General features: G+C 59.5%; 1 protein-coding gene across 1 annotated transcript in view; it reads right to left on the minus strand.

Annotated features, from left to right (window-relative positions):
- The window catches only part of STAB1 (stabilin 1), a 29,292-nt gene that overhangs the window by 7,202 nt on the left and 2,458 nt on the right, over positions 1 to 19,632 (minus strand). Inside the window, exons 2-42 of the mRNA XM_011986207.1 lie at positions 16,145 to 16,281; positions 15,697 to 15,812; positions 15,432 to 15,517; positions 15,295 to 15,364; positions 14,796 to 14,891; positions 14,414 to 14,524; positions 13,989 to 14,185; positions 13,625 to 13,755; positions 13,380 to 13,507; positions 12,983 to 13,071; positions 12,647 to 12,784; positions 12,381 to 12,521; positions 12,143 to 12,205; positions 11,743 to 11,856; positions 11,590 to 11,643; positions 11,275 to 11,355; positions 10,675 to 10,833; positions 9,525 to 9,587; positions 9,157 to 9,252; positions 8,825 to 8,911; positions 7,858 to 7,969; positions 7,203 to 7,389; positions 7,024 to 7,117; positions 6,753 to 6,911; positions 5,515 to 5,610; positions 4,822 to 4,917; positions 4,616 to 4,663; positions 4,301 to 4,431; positions 4,015 to 4,126; positions 3,463 to 3,540; positions 3,276 to 3,374; positions 3,044 to 3,142; positions 2,762 to 2,893; positions 2,429 to 2,557; positions 2,212 to 2,268; positions 1,752 to 1,835; positions 1,024 to 1,219; positions 811 to 906; positions 675 to 720; positions 497 to 573; positions 154 to 279 (exon numbers count right to left, since the gene is read on the minus strand). Coding sequence (XP_011841597.1) covers positions 154 to 279; positions 497 to 573; positions 675 to 720; positions 811 to 906; positions 1,024 to 1,219; positions 1,752 to 1,835; positions 2,212 to 2,268; positions 2,429 to 2,557; positions 2,762 to 2,893; positions 3,044 to 3,142; positions 3,276 to 3,374; positions 3,463 to 3,540; positions 4,015 to 4,126; positions 4,301 to 4,431; positions 4,616 to 4,663; positions 4,822 to 4,917; positions 5,515 to 5,610; positions 6,753 to 6,911; positions 7,024 to 7,117; positions 7,203 to 7,389; positions 7,858 to 7,969; positions 8,825 to 8,911; positions 9,157 to 9,252; positions 9,525 to 9,587; positions 10,675 to 10,833; positions 11,275 to 11,355; positions 11,590 to 11,643; positions 11,743 to 11,856; positions 12,143 to 12,205; positions 12,381 to 12,521; positions 12,647 to 12,784; positions 12,983 to 13,071; positions 13,380 to 13,507; positions 13,625 to 13,755; positions 13,989 to 14,185; positions 14,414 to 14,524; positions 14,796 to 14,891; positions 15,295 to 15,364; positions 15,432 to 15,517; positions 15,697 to 15,812; positions 16,145 to 16,281 — 4,411 coding nt within the window. The remainder of the gene's footprint in view (positions 1 to 153; positions 280 to 496; positions 574 to 674; positions 721 to 810; positions 907 to 1,023; positions 1,220 to 1,751; positions 1,836 to 2,211; positions 2,269 to 2,428; positions 2,558 to 2,761; positions 2,894 to 3,043; positions 3,143 to 3,275; positions 3,375 to 3,462; positions 3,541 to 4,014; positions 4,127 to 4,300; positions 4,432 to 4,615; positions 4,664 to 4,821; positions 4,918 to 5,514; positions 5,611 to 6,752; positions 6,912 to 7,023; positions 7,118 to 7,202; positions 7,390 to 7,857; positions 7,970 to 8,824; positions 8,912 to 9,156; positions 9,253 to 9,524; positions 9,588 to 10,674; positions 10,834 to 11,274; positions 11,356 to 11,589; positions 11,644 to 11,742; positions 11,857 to 12,142; positions 12,206 to 12,380; positions 12,522 to 12,646; positions 12,785 to 12,982; positions 13,072 to 13,379; positions 13,508 to 13,624; positions 13,756 to 13,988; positions 14,186 to 14,413; positions 14,525 to 14,795; positions 14,892 to 15,294; positions 15,365 to 15,431; positions 15,518 to 15,696; positions 15,813 to 16,144; positions 16,282 to 19,632) is intronic.

Here is a 19,632-nt window from a genome sequence, read left to right on the forward strand (position 1 = left end):
CTGTCCTCTGTACCATCTGTCCCACCCCCTCCTCTCTCAGCACCCCCAGTCCCCACAAGTCCCACATGCCCCTCAGCCCTTCCTAATCTGACTCAGATCACTGAAGCCAGACCCCTAGCCCCACATACAACCCAGGTTGGGGGCCTATCTCACCCTGGCACAGCTCCCCGTCGCCCATGTAGCCATCCTGGCAGGTGCATGTCCGCTGCCCAGGTGCCACCTTGGTACAGTTGGCATGAGGGGAGCAGCCTCCATGGCCATGGGCACAGGGGTCCACCTCTAGGGGGAGATGGTCCCAGAGAGTCCTTAGGAGTAGGCATAGGGCCAGGGGCAGGACAGGAGAGGAGGGCATGAGAGAAAGGAAAAGGTCAGAGGGAAGGGTGAGTCCCAAGATGGGACAGTGATGGGGGCTGGGCCTAGAGGAAATGAAGGGGGCTCTGTGTGGACAGCCACCCCAAAAGTTCAGAGAGGGCTCTGGGCGTCCATGTGGCTGGACCTGAACAGAAGACGCCATTGCCGGAGTATCCTGCAGCACAGGCGCAGATGGAGGCTCCGGCCGAGTCCTGCACGCAGCTGGGAGAGGTGGTAGTGGCTGAGCCCATGCCTGTCCAGCCGTGCCTTGACCCCCAGGCTCCCCGCCACTCACCCACCTGCCTCAGGCTGGGCCTACTCACTTGGCATTGGGGTCGCACTTCCTAGGGCACTGAGGACTGGTGATTTCTAGGGGGCAGGAGGATGACCCTGGTCATTCAGACCCAGTAACAGCCTCCTCAGTAGCCACCTGCCCCCTCCCCCTTGGGACCCACTCACTCTGGTCACAGCGGAGGCCCTGCCAGCCCACGTTACAGACACAGCTTCCATCCCCTTGCAGCCCCTCCTGGCACAGCCCATGGGCACAGTCACATACTGCAGTGGGATAAAGGAGAACAGGAGTTTCCCAGTGCCTCCATCTTGTCCCGGCTGGGGTCTCCAGGCTGCTCTCTGCTGCCAGGAAGCCCACCCCCACCCCTCCCCAGTCCTCACCTCCAGTGCAGTTGGGCCCGTAGCGGCCCAGCTCACACATCTCACAGGCCGTTCCATGGAAGCCCTCATGGCAGTGGCACTCCCCGCTGCCCAGGAACCTGTCCTGGCACTGCCCATGGCCCGAGCACACCCCCCCCAGGCCTCCTGGGCATGGCTCACACAGTGTACCAAAGAAACCAGGACAGCAATCTGGCACCTGTCAGTGTTGGGGGTGGAAGAGAGGGTGAGAGAGGCCCAGCAAGGTGTCGGGGGAAGGGGAACGGGGACATCTCGGGGCCACAGAGCCACGGAGCAAAGCCTCTCAGAACCCCAGACCCAGGGATGAGCAACTCAGAGCCAAAAGAGACACAGAGATGCCTCCTAAAACCTTCCCTCTGGCAGGGTGGGGAAACTGAGGCTCAAGCAAGGAAGGGCTGCACCCAGATCCCACAGTGAGGGGCCGAGCCAGGCCCAGTTGCTGCCTCTGGGGTTTGGCTGACAGAGCCAGCTCCAGACTGCCCTTTCTTCCTCTCCCGGTCTCCACTCCCTCCCCCAGGGGAGTTGACACAGGGACAAACAGTAGCCCTCTGACTTCAGCCCTCTCTCCCCTCTCCTTCTTCTGGGTTCTGGCCTCACCCTAGTCCCAGCCCAGTTTCTACCCTTAAGATCCAAACTGGGCTCCCCCCTGGGCCCCACCCACTCCCACCTCCTTCTCTCCGGACAGGCTTTGGGGGGGCTTCAGGGCAAACCTGGATCTTCTTGGCACATGTGTAAGAGCAGCCCCGGGAGAAGGAGAAGCCAGATCGGTAGACACAGCTCTTCCTGGGTGTGTCCTGGAAATGGCGACAGGCAGGAGGGGTCAGCCAGTGGCTCAGGCAGGGGCAGGGCAATGAATGGGGAGACAGACAGGTGGACTACCGTGTCAGGCAGATGAGCAGAACAGCAGAAGGGTCAGAGAGGGACCAAGACAGGCAGACCGATGGGAGAGGGCAGACAGGATCCAAGCCTCGGGCCGCAAGTCTGAGGGAATCTCCCCTCAGTAGAGCCATGCCAGCCCTCCAGGCCTCTATGGGGACGTCAGCCACCCAGTTCCCTGTGCCTGGAGGCCTGGGCCAAACAAAGTTGGGCTGGAGGGTGAGGGGATTGGGCACCTTGGAAGAAGTGAGGGCAGGCAACGCAGGGACAGAGCTACGCTAAGCCCAGTCTCACCTGCAGCTGGAAGCCCTGAGTGCAGCGGAATTTCCTGGTGCAGTTTACACATTTCTCCTAGAGGGAAAAAAGGTGGGGCATCAGGCAGTCCAGGCCTGGATCCCTGCCCTTCCTCCAGGACAGGCTGACCCATGCGCTCCTCCCCACCAGTCAGGCCAGCCAGCAGCTCCCAGCTCTGAACTCCGGTGCCGGCCTTCCTCTGGCCCCAGCCTCTCACCCTCAGGGCCTCAGCATGGCTATGCAGGCAGCGACTTGAGCCCACCGTCAGGACCCCTGACAGACCAATCAGCGAGCGGCCAGGGGCCTCCAGCATGGGACCTTCCAGTGGCACATGGTTCACCTCAGGCTGGGGAGAGGGATGGAGGCTGAATCCACCCACCCACCACCCTCACCTGGCAGGGCTATAAGGTCAGGTGGTACTCCAGGGCCGGGGGGGTCCCTGGAGCAGAGGTTGGAGGTTGGAGGCTCACAGCTGGGGACACTCCAAAGGGAAGGGATCTTCAGGGATAGGGGCCCAGGCTAGGGTCTCCTTGCTCCCTGACCCCCAAACCTGGCCACTGTGGTTGTAGAAGACGATCCAGTGGGCAGGGCCCAGGAGGGAGTTGCGGTGTCCACCCTTCCGCAAGGTTTCCATGGAGAGGGCCTCCCCCAGGACCACATGGTGCCGCACTGTGTCTGCGTCCTGGGAGAGAAGGAGCGAAGTCAGGGGACTCCAGGATAACAAGTGCCCTGGACAACATGCCGCACCCACCGTGTCCCTTCATGGTGGGATGGGAGGCTCGCCCTCTGTGCCTTTGCCCTCCCCGCCATTGCCCCAGCCCCATGGCCTCACCAGGTGGCTGCTGTTGCCCTGAGCCTCCAGGGAGCGGTTGGTGGGCACAAAGATGGTGTAGGCAGTGGCAGCCTCAATCTGGGACACCAACCTATGGCGCTAGGGATGGGGTGGAGGTCAGGGATGGGCATATTAGTTGTCAGTCCTGACACTGGGAGCCAACCAGCTTCCTCTGGACCTGGGGCACAGTGTTCCCTGAGCAGGCACGTCCCCTCTTGCCAGCCTTCCTTACCTGCAGCAACTCCCGGAAGAGGCTGAAGGCAGGTACCAAGTCCAGCTGCTGCAGCAACCCCTGTCCACCGGGCACATCCCCTCGGGAGGGCAGTAAGACCTGGTACAGAGCACAGGGCCTGGTCAGCATGTCATTGCTTCACGGCCTGCCTGCGAGGTTCCCTGCACACACCCTCCTCCTGCTGTACCTGGCTGAGGATGTGTAGGACACCGTTGGTGGCAAGGAGGTCAGCCACGTCCACGCTGGCATTCTGCACCCAGACCCTCTGGAAGGCAGCAGCAGAGCTTAGCCACAGGTGGGCGCAGATAGACCCTTAAAGGTGGGACAGCCCCAACAGAGAGACTGCTGGGCACACAGGCACCCACAGGTGGTCCGCAGGCTGGCCCATGAGCTGGGTCCTGCACAGAAGCTCCTCCCAGGAACTGACTCTGATCCTGAGTCAGACTCAGGATCCACCAGCTGGGCACACAGACTCTCCCCAGGGTCCGTGGTGAGAGGGGCGCTTGTCCATGTGCAGACTCAGATGGACAGACAGCCCCTGCAGGCAGTCACTCCTGGCCCAGAGACTCAGTGCCGATCAGCAATGCATCCTGAGCACATCCTTTGAGCCCGGCTCTGGGCAGGGTGAGGGGACCCCAATCTCATCCCATGGGGCCCCTGATGTGGGACAGCCTGTAGCCACTCAGGCTCCCTTCCATGCCCCACCTGTCCCCTTTTCTGCCCAGAGTTCACCACATACCCCACTAATGTTGCGAATCTCCCAGCGTGTGGTGGGGTTCAGGGTGGCCACTTCCTGCCCACCCAGCCGGGCCAGCTCCTCCTCGAAGAGTGCACCCTGGAGAAAATGGGCCCTGACAGGGTACAGTTTGGGGGGGGGTCATGGAATCAGGTTAGTGTAACTTACAGAGACCTTTGGGACTGGGCCCACCCCAAGGGGTGAGTGCCTGCCAGGCTGAGGACTCGCTAGGGAGGGGCTGGGTCCCGCAAGGAAGCCCCCTCCCACAGCCTGGCAATGGCGGCTCCACCTGACCAGGCTCGGCAGCATCCTTGGCTGCAACCAGAAAGCTCGCTCCTCAGGGTTCAGCTGACGGACGGCAGCCTCGGAGGGCACCAGGGCTGTGACTCGGCCATCGGCAGGAAGCGTGATGCCGGCACTCTGCATGCACACCGAGAGTAGGGGCAGGAGGAGTGAGGAAGGCAGCCATCATCTTCAGATTCCCTGCTCTAGGCTCCAGGCCTGCCCCCAACCTCCCACTCTTGGAGATGTTATATGGTACCCCTCCATCCAGGCAGGCCTCCTGGATTTAAACCCTCAACCCCAGCATTCTGCCCTGTCCTACCTTAAACCACTGGTAGAAGATGGAGAAGTGGGCATTTGCCTCCAGCTCCTAAGGGAAGGGAAAAGGCTGAGGTCACAGGACCAAGGGCAAATTCAAGCCCTTCCCCACCACGGATCCTGAGCAGTGCCCCTTTCCCACCTGAGGTGCCGGAGAGGGCTCCTCCCCAAGCACAGGGAAGACAGAAAACGAGTCTGAGCACCCCTTACCCGGAAGATGTCTCCATAACAGCTGAAGCCATCACCCCCAAAGCCAGGGGGGCACGTGCAGACCCGCTGACCTCCCCCCACTGCCCGGCAGGTAGCCTGGGGTGGGAGTGAGAAAGGGCCTCCATTCAGACCCAGATGGCAGCTGGGTCCCTCCCTCCCCCATCTCTCTGCCTGTCCAGCCACCCAGCCCCAGCCCCTGCCCCTTGCTCTGCAGCCACCCAGTCTGTGTTGGTGGCACTCCTTCGGTGTGCCTAGCCCTGCTCCCCAGGATTACTGGGCATTTGACACGAGCATTACCCACGCCAGGTGGATACGAGGGAGCTCAGGGCTGCGGGAGCACCCAGGAGGCCCTGTATCCTCTGGAGCCAGAGCTGAGAGCAGAAGGAGCTAGCCAGGCCCAGGTGCAGCTCGCAGAGGCAGGGGTGTGGTAGGGTGGAGCAAGGGCAGGGGACAGTGAGGAGCTCAGCGCAGCCAAGGACAATGGAAGCGGGGCAGGAGTGGAACAGAGAGAGGAGGCTGGGCAGGGGCAGGTGAAGTGGGACAGGAGTGACATCGTTGGATTTGAAGTTTAGAAAGATCTTAATCCTGACAGTATACAGAGAGACACCCAGAGATGGGGAGGGAGGGAGAGAGCTGCAGCCTAGGCCCACCCCAGAAAGCCTCCTGAGGGCTCTGAGCCTTGCACTCCCTTACCAGGCCGTGGCAGCCACCATTGCCTGCCCGGCAGGGGTCGATGGGGCTACACTGGTAGCCGTCCCCGGCAAAGCCCAGCTTGCAGGTGCATCGGCTCTGGAGAGGTTAGGAACAGACGGCCTTGTCTCATGATGAGCATCCAACCCTTTCTTCCTCCATTACTTGGCTCTCTCTGGGCACTGCCCCCGGGGAGGCCTGTCCAGAGCCCAGAGGAACTTCTCCCAGCCCTACTCTCGGAGATCTGTGCTCCAGATGGGGAGACAGAGGCCCTAAGGGGAGACTGGCTCTCAGGATGAGTACACGGAGGTGAGAGTATTGGCAGAGAAGCGTCTGTGGACACTTGGTGCCCCTACACTTGGAGCCTGGGACCCTGCCAGGGCCATTGAGGCTAACAGTTTGTGGCAAGTGGGTAGGCATCTGCCAAGGCTGGCCCCAGGATAGTGGCTCAGATCCCACCTCCACCCCTGCCACTCTACTCAGCTGCTCTGGTCCCCCAACCAAATGCCAGTGCCCCTGGGCTTGTGTACATTGCAGGTGAGTGACCAGTGAGACCCCTCAGATCTTAGGTGCCCTTGTTTGCCCGTTGAGGGCATCTCACTGGCGCATTCAACACCTCTGTTCTGAATTAAGGCCCTAATGGGGTTTGGAGCTCCAGCTGTTACACCTGTCAGTTCTTACTGCTAAGGCCCCACGTGCTGGTGCCCAGAGGCCACCTTGGAGTTGGGAGGACAGGGAGCCCCACAGGCCTGGCCATGCAGAGGCTGACCCTGACCAGCCAGGCCTGGCCTCCCACTTGGCACGTCAGACAGTCTTCAATGCCTGTCTGAACACTGGTTCACCAGTCCCAAAATGCTCCGCATGGAAGGCTCCAGGTTCTGAGCTCCGGTGACTAGATTCAGACACTGCAAAGTTCTGGGGCTGGATTTCCATGAGGTTAAAGTTTTGGGGAGGTCACTCCCATGGGCAGGGGCTCTTCCTGCTTTGCTCAGTGTCGTATTCCCTATGTCTAGAACAGGGACTAGCATGGAACAAGTGCCTGATAACACCTGGGAAAGTAATGAGCGGATGGATGAAGGAGTGAATCCCAGATGCCACTACTCAGCATGTCAGCACTGGGTTCTCATCTGCACCTGAGGTTCCAGACCCTGAGCACCTGACTCTGCATTCTGGGAGTCAGATGGGGCAGGGAGAGAGTCCCCCAGAACCAAGGCTCCCACCCCTTCTCTGCTGCACCTCACCTGCCCGGGGCCCACGTAGCTGCAGAGGGCATCGGCGTGGCAGCCACCTCTCACGTCCAGTTCACACTCATCAATAGCCACACAGACGCGGCCATCCCCACTCCAGCCTTTGTGGCATGTGCAGTGGTGGGTGCCCAGGGACCCAGGGACACACTCAGCCTGTGAGAGCCAGGACAGATAACTCAGGGACACAGAAATGTAGGCAGAGGGCTAGGGCATCCCACCTCCTGCCTCTGGGTCAGAACTCCAGGGAAGGAGCAAGGGGACTGACATTCTCTGAGCAGCCGCCGCGGTCCGGGTGGGAGCAGGGGTTGCTGGGTGTGCAGGAGAAGCCATCACCCTCAAAGCCATCAAGACAGCGACATCTGGGGGTGGGTGAAGGAGGGGGCTCCAGTGAGCCTCAGGTGCGAAAGGTCACAGGTGGAGCAGACAGAAGATGTGAGTCCTCACCTGGCAACACCCTCCTGGCTAACACAGCGGGCATGCAGGTGGCAGTGCTGGGCCAGCCCTGTGGGCCCACAGTCCTCCATGGACTCGTTGCAGAACCGGCCGCTGAAGCCGGGGGCACACGTGCCCTGCTGGCACACCCCCCCACTGCCTGGGCGGTTGTCGCAGAGACCGTGGACACAGCCGCAGTCTGTAGGGAGTAGATGGGAGCAGGGAAACTGAGAAGCAGGAGGCAGGGCTGGCCGGGAGCCAGGATGGATTTGGGGGATATAGGGAGTGGGGCAGCCAGTACAGATTTGACTTCAGGGAGGAAAAATCAGAGGTTATCTCAGACTCAATGGGCAGGCAGATGAAATGTGAGGGGGGCATTCTGAGCTTTCAATTATCCCATTCTAGTTGTCCTGATCCCAACACCACCATCAGGAAGTTCTTCAGTGTGTCTGGCCTAAGTCCCACATATTTTAAATTAAGCCACAGTTCCTTTCCTGGCATGGGTGAAGCAGACAGCATCTCCTTTCTGTTCTCAAATCTTCCTCCACTCCCCCCTGGCTTTCATCCCTCCTCCTGGGGCTTCATTTCCCTTCCTGAGAGCCCCCAGACCCGTTTCTAACCAGACCTTTTTTCTCCCTAGGAGATGGCCTGAGCGAGGACCACCCACCTTCCTGGCACTGATCTCCATGCTTGTTTGGGTTGGAGCAGATGTGGCAGGCGATGCCCTTGTAGTCTGGGAAGCAGAGGCAGGCCCCGTTGCCCTGGATCCCATCACTGCACTACAGAGTGAGCAGGAGGCAGAATCAGTCATGGGAAAGGGACTCTACATCCCTTCTCCCAACACCCCCTCCTTTCATGGGCTGGCTCTGAGCTCTTGCTACCCATGAGAGCTCATCCTGGAAGGGATCTTCAAAATCACTGATGCCACCAAAGACCTATCCCCTAAAAGGCACCTGGCCCTGGAGGTTTTATGAGTGACATTTGCTCAATTCAGAAACACATAACTCCTGTGTTCTATAGCCAGGTGCTAAAGTAACCCTGATGTTACAAAGTGGTAAAAACAGAACACAAAAGAAAACTACTGCCAAGTAGCCTTTTTGGAAATAAATGCCAAAGAAAATCTATCTTATCTATTGTTATTGTTATTATTATTATTATTATTATTATTTTGAGATAGAATCTCACTCTGTTGCCCAGGCTGGAGTGCAGTGGGGCAATCTTGGCTCACTGCAACCTCCACCTCCCAGGTTCAAGTGATTTTCTTGCCTCAGCCTCCTGAGTAGCTGGGATTGCAGATGTGTGCCATGACACCAGGCTAATTTTTGTATTTTTAGTAGAGACAGGGTTTTGCCATGTTGACTAGGCTGGTCTTGAACTCTTGACCTCAAGTGATCCGCTCGCCTCAGCCTCCCAATGTGCTGGGATTACAGGTGTGAGCCATTGTACCGGGCCTCTCTAATTATTTTTAATTAAAATACGAGAAATAATTTGATCCAACTTTCCATTGCCTGGATGTGAGGACCCCAAGGCCAGAGAGTGGCAGGCTTGGCCCAGACACACAGCTAGTCACTGGCCAACCGGTGAAGGGGTCCCTGTCTTCCCCATACCTCACCCCAGGAGAGGACGGGACTCACATTGCCTTTGCCATAGCAGGGGTTGGAGAAGCCCCCAGGACACTGTGTGCAGTCAGGCCCGAAAAAACCTTTGCAGCAGCCTTGTTCCTATAAGAGACAGAGCAGGTTCAAGAGACCATCTGGGGCCATGCCCTCCCTGCCCAGGCTGCCTCTGCTCCCTGGTCCCATCTCCAGAGTGAGGGAGTGGATAAGGTTTCTCTGGGACCCTTTTCCACTGTTAGGCTGCAGTGCATCCTCTGAGGAAGGGAGCCCACTCAGCCCCAGCGTGGGGGCCCCCAAGGAGCAACAGGTGCCCAGGTGACCTGGGAGAGGGCACCCATGCCCATGCTCACCGTGACGGTTTGGTTGCAATAACTGGCACAGCCCTTCTTCAGCACATTGAGCCCAGTTGGGTCATGGATGTAGACACACTCCTTGGGGAAGATGTCCTGGGTGGGCCGTGCAAAGCCAGTCAGCGGGTGTGGGTTCTGGGTCAGCCCCTTTGCTAGGCAGCCCTGGTCAAGGGACCTCTGCCCCTTGGGTCCAGAATTCCCACCCTGGTCTGGTGGAGCTGTGAAGCACTGAGCCTCCAGGTCGGATCTAGCCTCCAGCTCGGATCTAGCCTCCCAGCCTCTGCTTCCCCAACCCACCCCTGTGACCCAGAGCAGAAACCTCAACAGGCAGTCAGGAGGCCCTGAGGGCTGGGCCAAAGGGTGCTCACCAGTTTCACACTGTTGTGGGGACACATGCTGGTGTTCAGGGCTTGGCAGTCCACACAGGAGCCCTGGGTAGGGCAGGGGCGGGATGGGGAGAGGGGTTAGTCATCGTTTATTTACTCGGCAAACCCAGAGAAGGGAACATTGAGTGGGGATTAGGGGATGAGAAAAGCCAACCATGGCCGGGCGCGATGGCTCAAGCCTGTAATCCCAGCACTTTGGGAGGCCGAGACGGGCGGATCACGAGGTCAGGAGATCGAGACCATCCTGGCTAACACGGTGAAACCCCGTCTCTACTAAAAAAAAAAATACAAAAAAAAAAAACTAGCCGGGCGAGGTGGCGGGCGCCTGTAGTCCCAGCTACTCGGTAGGCTGAGGCAGGAGAATGGCGTAAACCCAGGAGGCGGAGCTTGCAGTGAGCTGAGATCCGGCCACTGAACTCCAGCCTGGGCGACAGAGCGGGACTCCGTCTCAAAAAAAAAAAAAAAAGAGAAAAGCCAACCACAGGAAGCCCAGCACTGGTGTTCCAGGCAGGGGAGAGCAGCGGCAGAGGCCCTGAGCCGGGCAGAGCTAGAGTCTCTGGAAAACAGCAGAGAGGCCAGAGGCAGGCACAGAGTGAGTGAAAGGGGATGAAGTGGTGGAGGATGCAAGAGTTATCTCAGGCCAGGCACAGTGGCTTACACCTGTAATCCCAGCACTTTGGGAGGCCAAGGTGGGAGGATCACCTGAGGTCAGAGGTTCGAGACCAGCCTGACCAACATGGTGAAACCTCATCTTTACTAAAAATACAAAAATTAGCCAGGCATGGTGAGTGCCTGTAATCCCAGCTGCTCAGAAGACTGAGGCAGGAGAATCGCTTGAACCCGGGAGGCGGAGGCCACAGTGATTTGGGATTGTGCCACTGCACTCCAGCCTAGGCAACAGAGCAAGACCCTACTTCAAAAAAAAAAAAAAAAAAATGTCAAAGATGGAATCATAGTCCTGGTGAGGGTGAGTGTGGGGGAAGCACAGGTGGGTCCTTGGGAGTCTCCCACAGGGCCTCAGAGCTGGCGTCAGCCCAGCCCTGACTTGACACCTCTCCCTGGGAAAAGGATCGCCGCTCCAGTGCTGATGAGGGTTAGTGAGCAGGGTCCTGGCTGTGCAGGCGAGGCTCACCGCCACGATCTTGTGCTGCTCCTCGCTGCAGTGCTTGGGCAGGATGGGCAGGATGGTTGGGGGCAGCAGGATGCCGTCCAGCATGTGGATCACGCCATTGGCGGCCAGCACATCTACCCTCTGCAGTGGGACTCCCTCGGGTCCCAGCAGGATGCGCCCCTGTGGCAGAGACCCACCGTGCCAACCCCCAGCCTGGCTGACCTCGGCCCAGTGGGGCTGCCCGCCTCCACCCCTGCAGCCCAGTTAGAGCAGACAGGCAGCTCAGTGAGATGCTGAAGTTCCCGCCTGCCATGCCAGCCGCCTCTCCCTCAGCTCTGGCCAACTACACTGCTCCAGCCTCCGGACCCTTACTCACATGGCTTCTGCCACATGGGGCAGCCCTACTGTGTGCTCCACGCTCCTCTTTGGAGTACTCCCCCTTAACCCTCATTGGGCTCCAGCAAAGGAATTTGATCTCTGCCTGCTTCCTTCCCCATGACCCCACCAGGGCCTAGCAGTATCCTGCCCACCACGGGACTCGGAGCACACAAGGCTCAGAGGCCAAGTGGGCAGCTGGTCACTACCAGTCACACCATCCGCCCAGGTGTCCATGCACCTCACCTCCTCAGAGATGTTCACAGCCAGGACCTGGTTCGCCATGGTGAGGATCCGACCTTTGGAGATGAGCTTCTCAACAGTCAGCTGGGGCGGGGGACAGTGTGGCTTTAGGCTGGGCTCTGGCCACACCTTGAGGCCATGCCCAGTCCTGCCCAGGAGGCTCAAAGCCACTGCCTTGGTCCCCAGGCTCTGTGCTATAGCAGAACAGATGCGAAGGGAGGGGAGATGGAGAAGAGATGGGGCCTAGGGGAAGCCCAGAACCTGCAGGCAGCCCTACTGGGTGCAAGCTGGCCACCCCCCAGAGAAAAGACCTTGCACCTGGCCATGGTTGTAGATATGGTACCGCACCAACTCCTGCAGTTTAGAGAGACCCTGGCAGGGGAGAGAGGGTTTGGCTCCTGGAGGACCTGTGGGGGAGTGTGGAGGTCCTGGTGCCCCCATACCTGCAGCCCCTTCTCCCGCTGAGCTTACCGCTGTGAAGAGGTAGATCAGGCGGCCGTCACGCAAGCTGTCCACAGCCTCATTGCTTGGGGCAAAGACTGTGAAGGGCCCAGGTCCGTCCAGGATGGAAGGCAGCCCACAGTTCTGTGGCGGTGCAAGGGAGGCTCAGGGGGCTGCATGGCCAGCCTGCACTTCTGAGTCCTGCCTGGGCCCTGCCACCTTTGGCCTGCAGGAAACTCCCACTGAGTAAGTAGGAGACATGGCCAATGGGTCTGTGCTACCACAGAACCTCAGGCTTGAGGATGGGGGCATGGGCAGAGGCCACGCTACTTCAGAACCCCAGGTCACTGTGGGGCAGAATCTGGGATAATGAGTCCTGGCCCAGAAGCCCAGAAGCCCACATGAGCTAGGGCCCCTCCCCTGAGCTTACCTCTAGGATGGTTTCAAAGCGGCTGAAGGCCTCGGTAGAGGCGAGGATCTGACCAATAGTTCTCTGTAAGGAGGGATGAGTGTGAGGGCCCCAGGGAAGGGGGTGAGGCTGCTTCAGCCCTGGGGGAGAAGCTACGCTCCAGCCCTGAGCAGAATGGCTCCTGCCCACTCACTGCTCTCTGCAGGGGTCTGAGGCCACCCAGCATCACAGGGGAGGGGAAGGGAGGATGCTGGCTCACCTTGGGATCCCCTGGGGTCCCAGAGGGGGGCTGCCACCGCAGGCCAGTGACCACATGGAAGACGCCATTGGCTGCTATGTTGTTGGCCTTGTAGATGTTGAACGTCTGCTGGGGCTGGTCTTTGTACTTGTAGGAGTATTTCTGGTGAGACACAGAGATCTGGCCAGATCCCATATGCCAGCCCCCTGTCCCGAGGCTCCCTCCCACCTGCACACCCTTGCCAGGCTGTGACTCCTCTTGTTCCCAGGCTGAGGCTTCTCCCTCACCGTGAATTGGTTGAAGGTGACGGTTATCTCCTGCCCGGCCAGCGTCCACCACTTTCGTGTTTGTTGGGTCCTTGTGTCCTCCAGGATGTGCTGCCCTGCGATGATGTGCTGTCTGCAGAGCTGCTGGGCAAGGGATGCCTGCACATACAAGGCAGGGAGCCAAGTGAGCGGTGGGGAGGGCCGTCTTCTTCACGCCACCCCTGCCCAAGCAATGGAGGGGACAGGATGCCTCCCAGGCCCTGACGCCTTCCAGGTTCTCAGGCCCTGGAGACTGGGGCGGCATCCAGGGGAGGAGGTGAGGGCCGGTGGCCAGCTCCACCATGGGGAGGGGCTTACGTTCATGGTCCTGGAGGAGAAGGAGGAGATGGATGGCACCAGCACGGTGAACGGGCCTGCTGTGGTGAGGATCTCCCGGCAGCCTTGGTCTGGGGAGGTAGGGCGAGGGAGTATCAGAAGGGAGTTGGGGAGACCCGGGGGGTCTCAGGAGACCCTCGGGCATCAGTCCTGGTGTGAGGGAGTTGGGGTGAGGGTATTCGGCCTAGATTTAGGATAGATGGGGGCCTCGAGGTTGAAGAGCAGCTCCCACCCGCTGCGTGCACCCCCCACAGTTCGCTGTTTGTTCCCACGGCTCTGGGGCAGAGATACCAGAATCTGCAGAGGCAGCCCCTCCCTCCCTGCCAGCTGTGCTGTGGGTGAGGGGTGGGGTCATGGGCAAGCAGTGGGGGTCACACACCCATCATGGCCACGGCGACCCTCAGCTGCAGGAACACCCGGCCTGTCTGAGTAGCCTTCTGCACCTCGTGGAGCAGGTGTCCGTAGCAGGCACGCCCATCCCCCACCTCGCTCTCCCTGCACACACAGCTGGGGGCCCAGGGAGAGCCAGTCAGGGTGGAGGCTGCAGCCCCCGCACCCGATGCATCCCCAAAGCGGGTATGCTTGCCTAACCCACTGTCTCTGCTCCAAGGCCCCTGTGCTTACCTGGTCTTCCCATCAGCGGTCACCTGGCAGGTGGCAGACCGGTCACAGGAGAAGGGGGAGCAGAAGGCAAAGCAGCCCGCAGAAGCATTGCTGTTGATGCTGACCAGGCCTGGCCGGCAGGTGCAGAAGGCCTGGCTCCCGACAGGGTGGGAGGGGAACATCATGTCCAACCCCAAGAACCACTGGTGTCTGCCCTACCCACAGAGCCCTGCTCAGCCCTTCCCCAAAGAGGACCATTATTCTCTCCCCATTTTACAAATGGGGAAACCGAGGCTACAAGAAGGCCTGTGACTTGCCCAGGGTCCCACAGCCAGTGTGAGCGGGTGCACTGTGGGGGCGGTTCTGGCCTGGGACCCTGGCTCACCTGGCCTGGCTTCTGGTACACACACAAGGTAGAGTTGCTGGGGCAGCCACCAAGGTTGTCAGTGCATGGGTCCTTGGGCAGACACACTATCCCATCGCCATGGTAGTTCTCGGAGCAGTGACACTGAGCCTGCCCCTTGGGGCTCACCGAGCACAGGGCCAGCGGTGAACAGGGTGATGGCCAGCAGGGGTTGGGGGCTGCCAGGGCAGAGAGCGCGCCCAAGTGAGCCAAGCACCCAGGAGCCCTGTCTCTGCCACAGCTTTCACCAGGAAGGCCGGGGCCAGCAGGTTGACCTAGGCCTTGAGAATAGGCTCCCCTTAGGGATGGCTCTCCCTCCTGTACGTTGCACTTGCTAGGTTAAAGGATGCTTTCCCAGCCCCTGCCCACCCTGAGCTGAAGTCCCTGGCCTCTGAGTCCCGGCTCACCTCGGCATTCACTGCCCTGCTGCGTGTAGCCGGGCAGGCACTTGCAGCTGGGGGCCTCTGCGGAGCACTGGGTGTTTTGGGGACAGCGCAGCTCCTGGCAGATGGGCAGCTCTGAGCAGAGGGAGGAGAGCACGGATGAGCCCAAGTCCAGGCTGGGGAGGAACACAGGGGCAAAGGGGCCCTGCCTGTTCTCTGTGACTCAGAGCAGGGCTCTGCCCTTGCTGGGCCTCTGGACAGTGGAGGTCTCAGATGACACCCCTTCCCCAACTAGGCTCCAGGCAGAGGTCCTGCTGAGGTTCAGGCCCCATCCTCACCCAGTCGGCCTCTTTTGCTCTGGCCACAGGGACCTGCTGCCCTAGGCTGTCCCAGTGGCACTGCTCACCTTGATCACAGTGGGGGCCAGTGTATCCAGCAAAGCACAGGCAGCTTCCATCCCCACGTGGCCCACGGTTGCACACGCCGTGCACACAGCTGCACACTGGGAGGGATACACAGAGACAGATGGGACCCCAGCCTCTCCTAGGCACACACCGGGACGTTGGGTCCCTGCTCTCTGTATTTTTAGAACTCAGCTCCGGCAGGTACAACCTTAAGAGTACAGAGCTGTGATACAGGAACGCAGGGGTGGTGGGAGCCCACAGAAGGCACTGACCCGGCCTGGGGCTCACCGAGGGCTTCCTGGAGAAGGCTTCTCAGGGGAGTAGCATGTGCAAAGGGCTGGAGGTGTGACAAAACAAAGCACATGTTCCTGAAAGGGATGTGCACATCTGAGGGGCTGGGACAGAGGCTGAAGTGACAGGTGGGAGCTGGTTGTAGGGACTGCATCTGCGTGGGCCCCCAGGTGGACGCTGGCCCTGCCCTCTTGCCTTGTAAGCACTCACCCGATTGGCAGTCAGGTCCAAACCGGTTGGGGTCTTGGCACTCCTGGCAGGCTGAGCCGCGGAAGTTTTCCTGGTGGTGGATGCACCAAGTCAGCGTGGCCCCTCTGAGCCTCCACCCTACCCTGGCCAGCCCTTACCTGGCACACGCAGGTCCCATTCCTGTCCATGCCATCCAAGCAGGTCCCGTGGCCATTGCATGGGGTCTCAGCGCCCCCAGGGCATTCTGTGAACCCCCACAGAACTCAGCTTTATGCCCAGAACCCTCCGCTTACCCTGACCCCAGCAGCTCTGGCCAACCCCAGACTTGGCCCTTCCCCCAGGGCAGCAAGAGCGAGGGGGCCGAGCCTTGGAAAGCTGGGGCTGGGTGTGAGGAGCGAGGCGGGATCCCACTTTCTCCCATACCATAGCACCGGGAACCCCAGTAGCCAGGGCAGCAGGCCTTCTGCACCACTTGCTTCCGGCACTTCCGTCTGCAGCCGCTCATGGACACCATAGAGCCCCCCAGCTGTACTTCGTAGCTGGGGGCAGAGGGTGGGCAGGGTGACGGAAAAGGCTCCCACGCACTGCCCCCACCCAGCCTCCCCATATTGGCTTCTGGGGCTCCCACCCACCTCCCTGCTCTGACTGGCCCAGATGAGCACAGGGCCTAGCACATAGCAGGTGTCCCATAAACCCCTCCTGCCCCTTGCCTTTACCCCTTCCTCCCCGCCTGTCTCTGCCACCCAGGAGCGGCCACAGGGGCATAGATAAGTGAGTGCTTCTCCTCATTTTGTGGGCCTGTCAAGCTCCCCCAGTCCCTGCCACCCCACAGGACGCTCCTGGACACAGGCAAGGATGGGGTGGCCCGCACCGGCAGTCCTGGGTTATCTGATCCGGGAGCTCCCGAAGCCAGCCTGAGGGACACGTCTGCTTCTTGATGGCTGCGCACGAGGTGCAGGGTACATGAGTGACAAACGTGGTTTTCACATCACAGCCTTTGAACAGCACCTGCGCCACAGGCAAGGTGTGGTCAGGGGCCTGGACCCCACACCCAGCCCGACCCTGTCCTCAATAAGGCCTCACACTCCTCCAGCCACCACCTCCCATCTGCTCAGTGGGAACGCAGTGCTGATGGGAAAGCCCTGTGAAAGCTGTCTGTTACAAGTTGTTACTGTCATAGCGAGTCCTTTTGTGCCTGGCCCAGAAGGCTCTGAGTCCACAGCCTCTGACACTAGAGAATCTAGCCACATTGTTCCCCCAGCCCATTTCAGGTGAGGAAACTGAAGCCCAGAACATGGCCATTGCCCAGTCTCATCCAGGAACAGGGTGTGAACCAGGGACTAGAACCTGGACTCCCAGCCTAGTGCTCACTTTTGCCTTTTGTTTAAAGATAAAGAAACAATAAATGACAGAGCTGATGCTGTCTTGGAAGGACATGGTAACTCCATCCTCAACTCCTGGGCACAGGCATGATGCCGGCTCCAGCCATGCACTGTGGGGCTGGACCTCCAGCCACCACTCTGCTCTGAGCACTTTCCCACGTTGCTACCAAATGACCCTCTCCAACCAAGCGCAAGGGTTTTCTCCGCCGCCCAGAGGTCAGAGACTAAGGGCCCCGGCCCTGAGAGGCTGGCCTCACATGAACAGCTGTGTGCAGGGGCTCTGGTCTGCATGTGTTTGGGCTGGGCAGTCCCAGGGGACAATGGGCCATGCCAGCCTCTAAGGAAACCCAGGGCATCCTGGCTGGGGCCCCAGGTGGCTTCCTGAGGGAGGTGATCATTGACTTGGGACCTGAAGGATGCATGAGAGTTGGTAAAGGACAGTGCTCCTGGCCTAGGGGACAGTAGAAGCAAAGACCAGGAGCAGAAAGAAGTAAAAACAAACATGTGACAAGGCAGGCAGTGGCCTGAGGGGAGGCTGGAGAGGGGCTGGCAGCTGGCATGCAGGAGCTCCGTAAACCGCACGCCAGGTTGCCTAGGTGAGGCAGAGTCCAGGGCAGCCCCATGACTCAGTTTATGGCTTTTTGTTTGTCTTTGAGAAAGGGTCTCGCTCTGTTGCCCTGGCTGGAGTGTAGTGGTGTGACCATAGCGCACTGTAATCTTGAACTCCTGGGCTCAGGCGATTCTCCTGCCTCAGCCTCCCAAGTAGCTGGGACTACAGGCATGTGCCACTGTGCCTGGCCAGTTTGTTTTAAATTGGCCCTCTGGCTGCTGCCTGGGGAATAGAGTCGTGGGGGCAGGTGGGAAAGAGGCCATCATCACCTGCAGGTGGCTTGGGCCAAGGCAGGGATGGTGGAAATGGATTGGGAGATATTTGAGAGGGCTTGGGGTGGTGAGATGAATTGGGGGAAGGTCTCGGCAACTGGGTGGGGCATGAAAGATGTGAGGAGTCCAGCCTGCCACCACGGCATGGGCACAAGGATGCTGACAAAAGTCCCAGGCCTGGAGTCCCATTCACTGGCCTGCCATAGCTCCTGGACGTCCACCAGCCTTCTACGGCAACAAAGTCCCAGCAACCTTCAGCACTGAACCCAGGAGGCGTGAAGCTAAACTCCCAGTTCTAGTGGGAGGAAGGTGCATAGGGAAGGGCATGGAGTGGAGGGAGTTGTTTGGGAGGCTTAGGGCACAGCCCGGAGAAGCAGAGATGTTCTCATCTTGAAAAACGCTGACCACACTGTGGTCCAAAAGGAGTGACCCCAGAACATCCCTTTCCTGGAATAATTAACAGATGTGTGGCTTCTCAAAGCAAGAGAAAAGGAGAAATGGTGCCCCTGACACTTTATTATGGCAAATGCCAGGGCCCCAGAGCCTCTGTGCTACCGTGATTTGGCCTTTTCCGCTCATGCCTCTGCGGTCTGCAAACAGGGAAGTTGCTCAGAGCAGCCTGTGTCGAGTGGTGGAGCTGGGATGTTGTGGTCTCGTTCCCCGTCCTGAGGCTCGCCTTTGCTGAGCCAGGGAGAGACTAGGAAATTGGGTAACTTGAGGGCTGAGCAGCTGGGGGCTCAGGGCAGAGGCTTGGCAGGAGATAGGCTCCCCTCAAAGCCACCTGGCCAGCTGAGCAAAGCTGCCAGCGCGTCACCATTCTGGCTGTGGACCAGCTCTTGGAGGAACGGTGGTCAGCTCTGGATAAGGGCTCAGGCTGAGTAAGACTGTGCTGGTCGCACTCTGAGACAGTCAGGGCTAGATGGAGTGATGGGTGAGTTAGGGCCCAGAAGGAAGCGGGAGCTTTGGGGCCTGGTGTGGACACTTGCTCACAGGACCTGGGTGTTTGTAAACATGTGTAAAATGCTGATGAAGGGTAAGCTGGCTGCCACATCAGTGCTTCTCCAAGACCACAGTTGAGGGGCCCTGCCTCCGCCCCATGGTCTGGAAGGAGCATCGGCAGTCTGAGCCCACATCTTGCCGTTGGTCCAGCTGGGTGGAGTGAGGCTGGATCAGGGCCTGGGTGCTGAGTCAGATTCCCTCCTTCCTGGGGGCATCTCGGGACTGAGCCAGAGCGGGTGCTGTCTCCCCCCACCCCACACCCCCCGCAGACCTGATTTTGCAATGTCTGCTTCCCAGAGCTGCTGCTAGGGGAAGTTGAGGAGACACGAAGTGTGAAGTCTTTGGTGAGAAGGTGGATGAAGTTCTCCCAAGCTGGGACCTGGCTCATGGGGACTTTTTAAGGCTGAGAGCCCAGAATCCAAACCCTGTCAGAGAGGAAGGAACCCCAAACTTCTTCCCCCTACCTTCAGTCAGATCAGGGAGGGCGCAGGGCTGGGTTCTGGACCGTGCTCCTCTCCCACCACAGGTTCCACTGCACATGCCTAGCCGCGTGCCCTCAGTGAAAAGCTGCTGAATGGGCAAGTGCTAAGGGCCTTCCTGGAAAGCTTTCCTGCCTTGCTGCCCAAATTCATCTGCACTCCAGTCCTGTTGCTGCCCTTACTGAACAGGTGACCCGGGACATCCCTTCCCCTCAGAGCTTCCACTCCTAATACAGTTGTTCCTTGGTGTCTGTGGGGGACTGGTTCCAGGACCCTCCTCAGATACCAAAATCCACGGATGCTCAAGTCCCTGATATAAAATGGAATTGAGGCTGGGAGTGGTGGCTCACATCTGTAATCCCAGCACTTTGGGAGGCCGAAGAGGGTAGATCACCTGAGATCGGGAGCTCGAGACCAGCCTGGCTAATGTGGAGAAACTCCGTCTCTAATAAAAACACAAAAATCAGCCGGGCGTGGTGGCGTGCGCCTGTAATCCCAGCTAGTTGGGAGGCTGAGGCAGGAGAATCACTTGAATCTGGGAGGTGGAGGTTGCAGTGAGCTGAGATTGTGCCACTGCACTCCAGCCTGGGCAACGGAGCGAGACACCATCTCAAAAA

Source organism: Mandrillus leucophaeus, unplaced genomic scaffold (assembly GCF_000951045.1).
Source record: "Mandrillus leucophaeus isolate KB7577 unplaced genomic scaffold, Mleu.le_1.0 Scaffold296, whole genome shotgun sequence".
In the NCBI taxonomy this organism is placed as follows: Eukaryota; Metazoa; Chordata; class Mammalia; order Primates; family Cercopithecidae; genus Mandrillus; species Mandrillus leucophaeus.